At 48.2% G+C, this 14,287-nt stretch overlaps 1 protein-coding gene across 2 annotated transcripts in view; it reads right to left on the reverse strand.

The window, feature by feature from the left end:
- GEMIN5 (gem nuclear organelle associated protein 5) overlaps positions 1–14,287 on the reverse strand; it is a 66,490-nt gene that overhangs the window by 12,478 nt on the left and 39,725 nt on the right. For both annotated transcript variants that reach the window (XM_077266415.1, XM_077266414.1), the window contains exons 17-23: positions 7,653–7,871; positions 6,813–6,932; positions 6,424–6,549; positions 5,382–5,477; positions 3,809–3,946; positions 3,475–3,622; positions 3,251–3,370 (exon numbers count right to left, since the gene is read on the reverse strand). In XM_077266415.1, the coding sequence (XP_077122530.1) occupies positions 3,251–3,370; positions 3,475–3,622; positions 3,809–3,946; positions 5,382–5,477; positions 6,424–6,549; positions 6,813–6,932; positions 7,653–7,871 (967 nt within the window). The remainder of the gene's footprint in view (positions 1–3,250; positions 3,371–3,474; positions 3,623–3,808; positions 3,947–5,381; positions 5,478–6,423; positions 6,550–6,812; positions 6,933–7,652; positions 7,872–14,287) is intronic.

A 14,287-nucleotide genomic window follows, 5' to 3' on the forward strand; every position in this document is an offset into this window, starting at 1 on the left:
CGATTGGTTCCCCCCTACAGACGACCACTAGAAACGTGGGACCTCAACCTGGTCCTGACAGCATTGCAGGAACCACCCTTCAAACCCCTTAAGGAGGTCCCGCTCCTCCTTCTCAACCAGAAGGTGGTTTTCCTGGTGGCAATCACCTCGCTACGCAGGGTGTCTGAACTGACAGCACTCTCCTGCAGACGGCCCTTCCTGGCTTTTCACCAGGACAAGGTAGTTCTTCGTACGGTACCATCCTTCCTCCCGAAGGTTGTGTCCAACTTCCACCTCAATGAGGAAATTTCACTACCATCCCTTTGTTCGGTTCCGGTTCATAGAGTGGAGAAGGCTCTGCATACGCTTGACCTCGTCAGGGCATTGCGTATATATGTGTCTAGGACTGCGTCCTTCCGGAGGTCTGATTCTCTTTTCCTCCTTCCGGAAGGCGGCCACAAGGGTCTGCCAGCTTCCAAAGCTACCCTTGCCAGGTGGATCAAATCCACCATACAAGAGGCCTACCGTCTTAAGAATTCTCCTCTTCCAGCCGGTATTACGGCACACTCTACAAGGGCGGTAGGGGCCTCCTGGGCCATTCGGCACCAGGCTTCGGCACAACAAGTGTGTAAGGCGGCCACTTGGACTAGCCTACACACATTTACTAAACACTACAGGGTTCATACCCAGTCATCAGCGGACGCGAGCCTGGGTAGATGTGTCCTGCAGGCGGCGGTGCCCTAAGTATAGGGGCCTGTCTGCACAATATTCGTCCATTGCTTCCCACCCAGGGACTGCTTTAGGACGTCCCATGGTCCTGTGTCCCCCAATGAGGTGACAGAGTAAAGGAGATTTTTGTGTACTCACCGTAAAATCTCTTTCTCTTAGCCTCTAATTGGGGGACACAGCTCCCACCATGTTGCCCTTTTCGGGCTGTTGTTACTGTTGAGTTCTCATATTGTTCTTTGAGCTCGTACATAGTGGCCTTCTTATAGGCATGTCTATGTTATTCATGTTACGTTCCTCCTACTGCTTTTGCACAAAACTGGAGAAGGCTGACGCCGTCCAGGGGTGTATATTGCAGAGGAGGAGCCACAGTTAATCTTTTTCAGATTATGCATAGTGTCGCCTCCTAGTGGACAGCAGCATAACACCATGGTCCTGTGTCCCCCAATTAGAGGCTAAGAGAAAGAGATTTTATGGTGAGTACACAAAAATCTCCTTTTTTCTTTCCTCAAAAATAATTTTTTAGCCCGCAATTTTTTATTTTCCCAAAGGTAACAGGAGAAATTTGACCCCAAAAGTTGTTGTCCAGTTTCTCCTGAGTACGCTGATACCCCATATGTGGGGGTAAACCACTGTTTGGGCACATGCCGGGGCTCGGAAGTGAAGTAGTGACGTTTTGAAATGCAGACTTTGATGGAATGCTCTGCGGGCATCATGTTGCGTTTGCAGAGCCCCTGATGTGCCTAAACAGTAGAAACCCCCCACAAGTGACCCCATTTTGGAAACTAGACCCCCAAAGGAACTTATCTAGATGTGTGGTGAGCACTTTGAACCCCCAAGTGTTTCACAGAAGTTTATAACGCAGAGCCGTGAAAATAATCATTTTTCTTTCCTCAAAAATAATTTTTTAGCCCGCAATTTTTTATTTTCCCAAGGGTTTCAGGAGAAATTTGACCCCAAAAGTTGTTGTCCAGTTTCTCCTGAGTACGCTGGTACCCCATATGTGGGGGTAAACCACTGTTTGGGCACACGTCGGGGCTCGGAAGGGAGAGAGCACCATTTGACTTTTTCAACGCAAGATTGGCTGGAATCAATGGTGGCGCCATGTCACGTTTGGAGACCCCCTGATGTGCCTAAACAGTGGAAACCCCTCAATTCTAACTCCAACACTAACCCCAACACACCTCTAACCCTAATCCCAACCCTAACCGCAACACACCCCTAACCCTAGTCTTAACCCTAATTCCAACCCTAACCCTAAGGCTATGTGCCCACATTGCGGATTTGTGTGCGGATTTTTCCACACTGTTTTTGAAAATTCTGCAGGTAAAACGCACTGCGCTTTACCTGCGGATTTACTGCGGATTTCCAGTGTTTTTGTGTGGATTTCACCTGCAGATTCCTATTATGGAGCAGGTGTAAAACGCTGCGGAATCCGCACAAAGAATTGATATGCTGCGGAAAATACAACGCAGTGTTTCCGTGCTGTATTTTCCGCACCATGGGCACAGCGGATTTGGTTTTCCATATGTTTACGTGGTACTGTAAACGTGATGGAAAACTGCTACGAATCCGCAGCGACCAATCCGCTGCGGATCCGCAGCCAAATCAGCACCGTGTGCACATAGCCTAATTCTAACCCTAGCGCTAATTCCAACCCTAGCCCTAATTCTAACCCTAATTGTAACCCTAACCCTAATTGCAACCCTAATTCTAACCCTAACCCTAAGTGCAACCCTAGCCCTAAGTGCAACCCTAGCCCTAAGTGCAACCCTAGCCCTAAGTGCAACCCTAACCCTAAGTGCAACCCTATCCCTAAGTGCAACCCTAACCTTAAGTGCAACCCTATCCCTAAGTGCAACCCTATCCCTAAGTGCAACCCTATCCCTAAGTGCAACCCTAACCGCAACCCTAACCCTACCCCTAACGGAAAAACAAAAATAAGGGGAGAGGAAGGCGCTTAGGACAGGATGGAGGGGTAGGGAACAATGACGGCGGCTGCAGATCACCGCCGTCAGTCGGTGGGGGGGCCAGGTCGGGGTCTCCAGCCATGGCCAATGCTATTGCAGCATCGGCCATGGCTGGATTGTAATATCTCACCAATTTTCATAGGTGAAATATTACAGATTGCTCGTTTCACTTTCAACAGCCAATCAGAGCGATCGTAGCCACGGGGGGGCGAAGCCACCCCCTCTGGGCTGTAGTACCACTCCCCCTGTCCCTGCAGGTCGGGTGAAATTGGAGTTAACCCTTTCACCCGATCTGCAGGAACGCGATCATTCTGTGACACAGCATATGGTTCACAGGTCGGATTGGCACCGACTTTCATGACACATACGCTGTGTCACAGGTCGGGAAGGGGTTAAAGGGTCAATAATGACATTTAGGATTGCTACTTCCAATAGGTGGCGCTAGAGTTCCAGACCTCTTTCTCTCGGAAGAAGCAATTTCTATATAATTTTTATCAGGCTGAAGGAAGCAAATAATCCTGATCATTCACCCCAGTCCTTTACCTACTTAGTCCTGCTATCTGGCCCAACCTTACCACTTAGCAGCCATGGAGTAGTGACCATCTTGCTCCAGTACCGTGGCCCAGCTAGTGTACAAATCCCGGAGTATGGGGTCATCTGGTTGCAGACGAGATTTGGCTACAGCAATGGCTTCTCTGCAAGGCAAACCAAAATTATAAACGGACATCCCACCCTTCAGCTCTGAGAAACCAATAGAAGAGCTGAATCCCCCCTTATAAACCTCCGCAGAGCCACCGACCTGTGCAAGTGGTTTCCTTTCAGGAGCTGCACGGCCTCGTAAACCTTATTAATGGAGAGGAGATGGGTGGCCGCCTTTACATACTGTTCCTGGAAGCACAGCTGCTTCACGTAGGCTTCAACTGTCCAAACCCAAACTTTGTATCCGGCTAAAGGAACAATGATAATGATTTTCAACCAGTGGGGTAACCAGGACTCAACATCTTGGGGGGTCCCTAAACCGGCTCATTCAAGTCTGGTGGTCCCAGCAGTCAGTAAGTTGTGGATAACCCTTTAGTTGTCGTATTATTGAATAGTTATAGAGGGCTGACAATATATACGTTCCCAATACCTACCCACTGGTGCCAGAGCAAGCAGCTGGTCTGTGAGCTCGCCCCTCTCCGCAGCCAGCTGTAACGCCCCCTGCAGGTCTCCTTTCCACAGCGAGATCTGGTGCTGGAGCTCTGAGTGTCCGCTCTCCAGGTGAGCTTTTCCTGCAAAAACAAGCAGAATGGAAAAATTTAGCTATTATTACATAAGTAAAGCTGCACCTAGTGCCATTTTCCTACACCATAGTTTGCATGAAGATAGTTTAATCGCTAGCCTTGTTTCCATCTAGAAGGTATGGTTTTCTGGCCACAATTCTTCCATTAAGACCGTTTCGAACAGTAGATGGGTGTAGCTGGGTCCCACTGGTTGCTGCCAGTTTTGAGTTGATGGCACTGCTGGACATCTTCCAATTTCAAAAGGAAAGTATGATTTGTCCTTCATCTTCTGCATCAAGTTTCCTTGGCCTACCAAAGCCTCTACAGTAGTGATGAGCGAGTGTACTCGTTGCTCTGGTTTTCCCAAGCACGCTCAGGTGACCTCCGAGTATTTATGACTGCTCGCAGATTTAGTTTTGATCGCGGCAGCTGAATGATTTACAGCTACTAGCCAGGCTCATGTGTTCATGTGGGGGTTGCCTGCTTGCTAGGGAATCCCCACATGTAATCAAGCTGGCTAGTAGCTGTAAATCATTCAGCTGCGGTGATGAAAACTAAATCTCCGAGCAGTCATAAATACTCGGAGGTCACCCGAGCATTCTCTGGAAAACCTGAGCAACAAGTACACTCGCTCATCACTAGTCTACAGTCCTCAATGTTCCCCATTTTTTGGTGCTTCATCAAAGTTTGAACAGCACAGCTTGAGACCCCAGTCTGCTTTGATATCTTTGCCTGGAAGATACCTAACTGGTGCAGTATAACTACCTTGTGACTTGTTGCTGAGCTCAGTCTTACCATGTCATGTAACCGTCTTCCACAACCTTTTATAAGGGAGCTCTAGCTAGACTCCTACATACCTAAGTTTCATCATCAGTTTCTATTGGGAGATCTGGTTAGTTTTTCAGCAATATTTTTTTTTTCTTGCATCACAATCTTTATTAAAAATAAAAATGAGAAATCTTGCAATTTTCACACTGGCCACTTGGGCTTTTTCAAACTAACTTCCTGTTCTGTCAGGAAACAACACATGTACATTAGACATAATGGTCACATCCAGACCCTTAGCTTTTGTATTGAAGCATATAATGAGCATGTGAACAAGTCAATGTGACATCTATTGAGATTGGTGGATCTGGCATTATCAGCTGTGTATAGAGGTGTTATCATCAGTGACTAATCCTGCCTCTGATGATAAGGAAACTGGTGTAAACTCCTCCAGACAGCACAAGTAGTATGAGTCTAAAAAAGCCTTGGTGGCCAGTGTAAAAAATACCATATTTCTCATTTTGCTTGTGATAAAAAAAAAAAAAAAAGAACCTTGTAAAAAAAAATATGCCACACAAAAACTTTAAAGCAGGACATTTTCTCATGACCGTTTCCCTGTAAATACTAATTTCAATGCTTATTCAATAGGTAGCTGTCAGAAAAGTAATTTTTTGCTAACCCTCTTCCTCCATGAGTCGGTGCAGGGACGCTCTATCGCTGTAGAGGCCGAGATGAGATGAAAGATCATTCAAAGAACTTCTCCCCATGGAGGATTCTGTAAAGAGAGAACAAGGAGGAGACAGTCAGTATTCAGGTACAATGAGGCAGCCAGATAACGGGGTAACCAGCAGCAAGGACCGCTCAGGAGATGTATAGACGCCACAACCCATTCCCTTCAAGAGCTGTATTCACAATTCTGCTTGTTGTTCACAGACACTCCTTGTGTGCTCGAATATTATGCTCGAGTCGCCGCGGCTGCATGTCTCACGACTGGCCCCAACAAATAGGCAATCCCTGCAAGTGTTGCGGCTGTCAAACAGCTGCGAGACATGCAGCCACAGCGACTCGAGCATAGTATTCGAGCACGCCGAAGATACTCTATTAGCACATGAGCATGCTCAGATAACACCTTATCCGAGCACCCTTGCTCATCAGTTACTATTTCAAAAGTGTCCATTTTTTATAGTCTTTCCAACAGGGAGTGGCTTACAGGATCCTCAGGGGCGTGTCTGCATTACTGCCCTCTTGGTAAAAAGATAAAAAGTCCCGTATCTCTGGAACCATATGGTGGATTTTTATTTTTTTTTAATAAGGAAAACTCGGGGGAGCAGTGGGAATAAAATAAGGGCAGAGTCTGTTTACAGGTCCTTTTTAATGCACGACTAGTTTAGCTAGCGCGTCGGTTGACATGTGCGGCGACACTCCAATTAATGTGGGGTTAAAAGAGACAGCGCTCAGCCGCTTCAGTCAGCCCCCCTAACACGTGAGCAGTCCACCGCTCTATTCAACCTCTTCACTTTGGATGTACAGATGACTATAGAGACCCTTACTCTAGCGACTGGGGGTGGTCACAGTGGAACCTGAGGCCGCCCCCTAGTGGTCAGACATGGATTACCATTACCTAATTTCTACTAAATTCACCTGAAACTGCAAACTAGGGTCAATGGTAACCCCAATGCCAGGTAGGTACAATAGGGGGTTACATTCTGAAACACCCTTACCTCCACTGGCGCACAGGACGGCTGCCAAATTCACACAGTCCCGATGTTGCTCTTCTTTGGAGCGGTGGTCTTTGCTGGTGCTAATCGGAAGTAGAGAACGGGATTTCTTCTTTCGGCTCTGGAGGTCTAGGGGTTGACATAAATGCAATATAATGAGGGTCACGTATAATAATAAAAATATATTTTCCATGCACATGAACAGTCAATGGGGCTACAGGGGTCTGTCATCTGCTAGGGGCCTCACAAAAGGAGTGAATTTCGTGCACTCGCGGAGATTCCAAAAATATTGTTTTATTAGGGAATTGCTATTCAAGCAATTGTTAAATTATTATTAAAATCTTAGCAACTACTACAAGTTGATATGGATCGTCCAGCAAATGGATACGAACCTCCTTTCTCCTTTGGTTGCTCTTTCCTGGGTGCAGTTCTCCTAAACATTGGGCTTGGGCTGCGCTGCTCAACAATGGGCAGAGGTGAAGCTTCGGACACGGGCGGAGGGTCAGCGGCAGCTAAGGTTATACAAGGACGGAAGGTGTTAATTATGTTGTACATTACCGGCTTACAAAAAGCTTTGGCTGACAAGCAGTTCCTGTACTACAACTCCCAGCATGCTGTTGGTGACCTGTTAGAAGCTGTAATCTTGCAAATGTCAGCGAGCGGGAGACCCCTGCAGTATAAGACTGAGCTAACTGGTGAACGCTAAGTAATGCGGTATGTGGTTATAATTACATTCAAGCCCCAAAGCAACTAAAAGTACTAAAACTAGAGGTATTATATCATGTGAAGCTTTATTATAATTCTGTAGATCGTAAATCAATATGGAGGACGGGCCGGGATATAACCCTCGCCTGAGAGACGTTCCTGGTGCAACAAGGGCAGGTCATTGGGGTCAGGGGAACCTCTCCTGCAGCTGTAAATAATTCACGCCAATGCATCATTTATGGCGGAAGAATCAGCGTCGAGGTCTTGGCCGTACTTTGACAGCTTACATACGAAACAAACTTTTTCATTTTTTTCTCACTTAATTATTTATACCGCAGTAGAGTTGTTTTGACATTTCAATAAGAGATGTCAAAAGGTTGTTTTTTTGGGGTGGGAGGCTCATCGCTGAAACAAGAGGGGCACAAGTGGCTGCAAGTTGCATTCGTGCAATTTTCTGTCTGTACTGGTTTTGACGTTCGAGGTCGTACACTTGGATCCGGCGTTCGGAGACAGACATCTTACAATACCTTCCTTCGGGGCTGTTTTCTCAGGCACGATCTCAGGACAGGCCCCATTGTCTTCTTGGTCAGAGGTCCCGTTCTGGGCTGGGGAACTAGGGCTTTCTGGTTCTCTGCTCGCCACTTCTCCTCCGACCTCTTGAGAAATGTTCTCCGTCTTTTTCTTTTTCTTGGCCTTGTTTTTGACTTGAAGAGTGCGTTTTTTTTCCAGGTCAATGGATTTCTTACCTAATTTAAAAAAAAAAAAGTTTTGCTTTTGCTATGGTTAAAACAATGGTGGGCTATACTCAGAAGATTTTTTTTTTTTTTCCAGTTTGGGTGAAAATTGGATTTTTGCCTAATACATTGGGAGACACTGGACGTGGGCAAAGGCCCTTCTACTAAGGGGTTTGACCTCATCTGGTGGGCTATACCCTCTCCAAGGACACTAGGCAGCTCAGAAATCAGTAGGAGAACAACCCCCCAAAAAAATTTATAATGAGAAACAACCAGGAACCAGAATCTGGGGAAGAAAAGACCCACAGTCAACAGGAACTGACCCTCGGACAGGAGAACCAAAAATAAGGTGGGAGCTGTATCTCCCAATGTATTCAATGAGAAAGGGATTGTACAGTAAGTATGAAAAACAGGATTTTTGGATGCTTACCGTAAAATCTGTTTCTCGGAGCCTTCATTGGGGGACACAGGAACCATGGGTGTATGCTGCTGCCACTAGGAGGCTGACACTATGCAAATAAAAAAGTTAGCTCCTCCTCTGCAGTGTACACCCTACCGACAGGAAGTAGGATATTCAGTTAGTGAGAAAGCAGTAGGAGAAAGCAACGTGTAAAAGAGCAAGAATAATATAATAATAATAAACTTTATTCATATAGCGCCAACAAGTTTCGCAGCGCTCTACAGTTCAACAGTTTCAAACACTCAGTGTCCAAAGAACACAAACGTTAACAGTATAACACAATAAACAGAGCTGTTCAACTTGGGAGGGTGCTGTGTCCCCCAATGAAGGCTCCGAGAAACAGATTTTACGGTAAGCAACCAAAAATCCTGTTTTCTCTATCGCCTCTCATTGGGGGACACAGGAACCATGGGACGTCCCAAAGCAGTCCCTGGGGTGGGAAAAACAGACAACTCAAACTAGGTCAGAGGAACTGACCACCGTCGCCTGCAAGGTCTTCCTACCTAAGCCGGCATACGCCTAAGCTAGGCATGGAAATTTCGCGAATATGTGGAGGACCGAACATCGGTCTGTAGAGGTGCAAGGCAGTGGCCCTATATGTGCACTGCTGGGAGGCGCCCACTGCCCGGGTAGAGTGCGCCTTAAACCAGGAAGGAAGAGCTCTGCTCTGACCTGGAAATCTAAACATTGCTGACTGGATATTGCGGGAATACGCTGATTTGGAGGCCGGAGGGCTTCTCTACGCCGAGCCCGTATACTGAAAAGGGGGAGGGGCGGCCTTAGCTGGATAGATGCACCTCGCCCTGACCCAGTAGCGTGATGAGCGAACGCTAAGAAGGATGAGTCCAAGCAGGACGAAAGGAAGGGAATCTAGAATGATGGACAGAGCCATGGAGAACCTGGGCAAGGTAAGGGCAGAGCACTGAACCCGTGATTCACAGAATGTACAAAACTGATGACACAGACTCTGGAAGAGGCTAAGAGCCTGAAAAGAAGTAAAACGAAAAAAGGGCCCGCCCCTCACAAAAAAGCAGGAATGTCCGATGTTTTGAAGAAAAAAGAGAGACCTGGATAAAAGCTTTCATAAAATAAAGGAAAGCACACGCGGACCCAGGAGAACAACGAGGTTTAGTTTGAGGAAGAAGAGAACTCGTCCCTCCGATAACCTCTTTAATAATTGGTTCAAGTTGGAGCCAAACTGATGGAAAACCTCGGAAGGCAAGCTGGCGAGGGACTTTCCAGAGGATAAGTCCTGCCACGCCTTAAGCAAAATGGACCTTCGGATTGGCCCGATATTGCTGGATGTCCAAGCAGCACCTGCGCCGGCATCCGCCGGGGCGGATTCCATGTACTTCCCTGCAAGACTAAATTAGTCCGCAAGGACAGCAATTTCCTCCGATCGGACTCCATGAAGGGTGCCCTGATGGAGCAGCTTAGCCCATGCGTCTATAAACTTTGCTGCCCAGATGGAAACAAAGGCAGGGCACAATGTAACGGCGGACACTTCAATGGTCGACTTTGCCATGGGTTATTAGTCCGCCGTAGGTATCCTCTCTCTGGGAGAGGAGGACTGTATCGGTGGAAAAACTGGAAAATGTTGACAAGATGGGCAATGATAGGCACAGTCGGATATGAGCCGTCAAAGGAGGAGAGTCCATGGAAAACCTGGAGTATGTCATTCCATGGAAAGTTGGCCCTAGGAAGGGGTACATAGGCCCCAGAAAAAGATCAGACTGCCAAAGGGAAGATCCTTACCTATGACGACATGGGTGACCCTATCCGTCCCGGACCCTCTGGGACGGGGAGAGGATTGTAGTGTGTGGATCTACTTACCTAAGTATAAGACACCACACAAACGAGGATAACAGTGAAAAGGATACGAATCCTGCTGAAGGAAGGAACGTATTATCACCGAAACCCCATTATTGGATCCAGGCGTGGAGCAGCCTTCTACACTGGACGATGCTTGCACAGAGTAGGATCCAATTCTTATCAGAGGTGGAAGAACCTGTTCCTGCCTCGGTCGGAAATAAAAACCCGGAGATGCTCGAGGTTTGATCCAGTGTCTGTAAGAAAGAAGAGGTAAGTACTGACACATAAATAGGAAGCTCTGTATTGAGGTAACTTAAGGACCTCTAGAACAGTGCAGCGAACATCATGAGTCAAGGTATGATACGGGCTCTGACTCCGAAAGAGACAGCCAGACCGTATAATACTGTAATCACATATGATAGGAATAACGCACTGGATAGTGCAGACAGACCTATAGTTAGTGGTAGGCCCGAATAACCAGACGGAGAGGAAAGGCCTCCAGAGTGCAACGCGCAATTAAGGCCCAGTGCGTGAAGAAAAAAAAACAAAAAAAAAAAAAAAAACTGCAACTAGTCGGTACCTGACACCGGCGTGTCCGACCTACCTGAAAAAGGGGCTGGCCACTTATGCTGCCACTGAGGTCCACCCTGTGGCACTGAGATCCACCCTGTGGTACGTGGTAGATCTTCTGTATAGCTGTTAATAGACCACAGACGTTATTGACCATGAAACACAGTAAAAATTGCTCCTCTGACTCACCTGAAAGCGGCCAGAAGTAATGAATACCGGGCACCTCTCTCTGAGTGGTGACTAGAAGAGAGCCTAGGCAGATGCTGCAAAGGACCCTTAAGAGTGAAATAGAGGGAGTTTCTGACTCACCTGACTCTGGGGCAAAAGATCAGGACCCATGCAGCTATTGATCTCGGGCACATCTAAACCACTGGAAAGACGGCAGGTATTGACTAAATGTGTCTGGAAGATGACATTCTAAAACCTGGATAGCGGACAGAGTACTGCTGCAATCGTACGGTAGGAATAGGAGAGTGCGTCTGACTTACCTGAATATAGTACAGAACGCCAGTACCACTGCAGTGGTCAATCCGGGACACGTCTGATCCGCTGAAGATACGACAGTGTCAAATACCGTACTGTACCTGGAAGGTGGTGCGTGTGAAACCGGGATGGTGGAAGGAGTACTGCTGCGATCGGCTCTCAGTATTCTGTGACTATGGCAGATTGAGTACTGCTGCGATCGGCTCTCGATATCCTGCGACTATGGCAGACAGAGCACAGCTGGGATCGGCTCTCGATATCCTGCGACTATGGCAGATAGAGTACAGCTGCGATCGGCTCTCTGTATCCTGCGACTAAATCAGCATGGAGAGAACCCTGGAGAAGGGTATAGGAGAGAGTTGATTCTGTGTTGCGGTCTAGGTCATGATCCTGACGGCATCAGGCAGAATAACAGCTTCTGTGTAGTAAGCCGCAGCACGGAGTCTGTCTTGAAGTATGTCCTGCTGTGCTCGTTCTCCTGAAGGTAGAACAGTGGGCTTGACAACAGGGAGACCAAACTCTGTCTGTTGTGCACCTGAGTTCAAACCTTTGCGCCTGCGATATGTGGTCAGATTCTTTATCGACTGAGCCACAGCAGACGTTGCTGGGAAATACGGACTCTTAACCAGCTGGAAGTTAGGTCCGAACACTGCAGTCGTGAACTGGGTAGGAGCAGCTCCCATCTCTGCTTAGAGCAGTGTAATGGTTGCATCCGGAGGAGGCTGCAGGGAGATGGAGGGCGAGTGCCTGAGAGCAGGAGATATGCCAGGGCTCTAGCAACCCTGTGTGGAGAGAAATAGCCAAGGCTCGCACTGCTGAAAATCAAGGCACAGGTCTGCGATAGCAGAAATCACAACAGCAGTGTGAAAAAAATGGAAAGACTCCAAGGAGAAAAGTGCCACTGAAACCTTCTGCGAAGTGAACGCCATATGGCAGGTTTCATAATGTTCCATCTCCCTGTGGAAGGTGAGGGCAGACAGTGGCACAGATGACGGCAGCGTAGGGCATACTGCCATACCCCTGCCAGAAACTGCACGGCTCTAGAGCACTTAACACCGGCGACTGCACGGCTCTAGTACTACTATGCCAGTGACTGTAAGGCTCAAAAGTTCTACTACGCCAGTGATTGCGCGGCTCTAGAGTGCCACTACGCAAGTGATTGCGCGGCTCCGGAGTACTATTACGTATTACGCCGGTGACTGCACGGGTCTAGAGTACTGATACACCTTCGACTGCACGACTATGAAGTACTGTTACATATTGAGCCAGTGACTGTACGGTTCTAGGGGACTACTACGCCGGAGATTGCACGGCTCCAGAGTACTATTACGTATTTTCGCCAGTGGCTGCCCGGATCTAGAGTACTGATACACTAGTGACTCAGTGATTGCACGATGGAATATAATCACACGAGTGACCGGCTTGCATAAAAGGAGGACAAGAACGCTCCCCTATCGGATTAGGCATGGTAAGCATACCTATAAAGAATGCCAGAAGGCTAGGGGAACAGGAGGGATGCAGAGAGGAGTGCAAAACTGCGAAGCAGTGCTACTCACAGCAGGTGTAGTGTCCTGTAGTCTGCTCCCAGGCTGTAGCTGCGACAGGCATCAGGGCACAGGTCCAGGGCCCCAGCAGGAAGATGGAGGCGGGGAACCAGGCCGGGAAGACGCATGCTGGTGAGAAGGGACCCGCTCTCATTTCGGGAGCAGGAATAGCCACCAGGTGTGGAGGAGAGCGCTCTCCAGCAAGATGGCGGCGATCCCAGGCCGAATGGGGCGGCTGGGAGTAGTGGGCGGAGCTAGCCGCCCTGCACAGGAAAGGTATAAACAGAGTTGGGCGGCAGAAAAGCCCGCCCGGATGTTGAGAGAATGGGGGACGGAGCCAGCGCTGTAAGTAGGCCCGAGAAAAGCCGGGACCTAGATTTGTGGCAAATGACCGCCGGAGCGCGGAGGGGGCGGTGCGGAGGCCTCAAAACGCAGCGGTGGGATACCCGGTGCCCCCACTACGGCCGTAAAAGGCAAGGAAGGCTGCCGAAACTAAAAAAAAAAAAACTCCGTAAAGGTTCAGAACAGATAGCTTAAGGGGGAACCAGGATCTATCTTTCTTCTTGTCTTCTCATCTTCTTATCTTCTCCTGACTTCGCCAGACCCTGGGAAGAAAGAAAAAATACCTTCCCGTCCAGCATGGATCAGACGTCCGAAATCCTGCGATGTGGGACGTCCTCATCTCCTCAGACCGACAGGCTCTGGTGGGCGAGTGGGTGGGAGACGGAGGCAGGCCCGGTACGAATCACCTGAACACGCTTCTGTGTTAGGGGCTGGGGTCCTGCCGACTAGACGTATGAGGATACGGGGTGGCAGTACACGCCGTACTCATAGTCTCTTTGTGGGAGTACAGGTGTGACTGTTCACCCTGTATCCCTCCGTGGTACCTGAAAAGGAACGACGCACATTGAGGTAGATATGGGTCTAACGAAAGACCCGTGTCCACCTCCTACTGACACTAAGCTAAACTGAATATCCTACTTCCTGTCGGTAGGGTGTACACTGCAGAGGAGGAGCTAACTTTTTTATTTGCATAGTGTCAGCCTCCTAGTGGCAGCAGCATACACCCATGGTTCCTGTGTCCCCCAATGAGAGGCGATAGAGAAACCCATTGTTCTCATTAATAACACTGGGGGGACGACATAGAACCGTGGGACGTTCCACAGCTATCCCAAAAGATGGGAAGAACAACAGCTGACCAAGTGGATTAGCAGACAGCGGCCGCAGTAACTTTCGGCCCAAACTGTCTAGGAAAGTTTACTTCGTCCTTAACAAACATGGGTCTAATACCTTAACCAAAAGTATGTCATTCACCAAATATCACATATTCGGCAAAGAAGCTGGATATCAGTTTCTGGGCCAAATCCTAACCATTGACCGCCCATTCTTATCTGATCAGTGCTTGGAGTTTATCACAATTTCTGTGTTCTTGTTTCTCTCACTTTGAGGATTGACAAGTTCTCAATGGGATCGAAATCTGGGAAGTTTCCTGGCCATGAACCCAAAAACATTTTTCCGTCGACCCACTTGGTTATCACTTTTGCCTTGTGACACGGTCT

Source organism: Ranitomeya variabilis, chromosome 5, assembly GCF_051348905.1.
Source record: "Ranitomeya variabilis isolate aRanVar5 chromosome 5, aRanVar5.hap1, whole genome shotgun sequence".
Lineage (NCBI taxonomy): Eukaryota > Metazoa > Chordata > Amphibia > Anura > Dendrobatidae > Ranitomeya > Ranitomeya variabilis.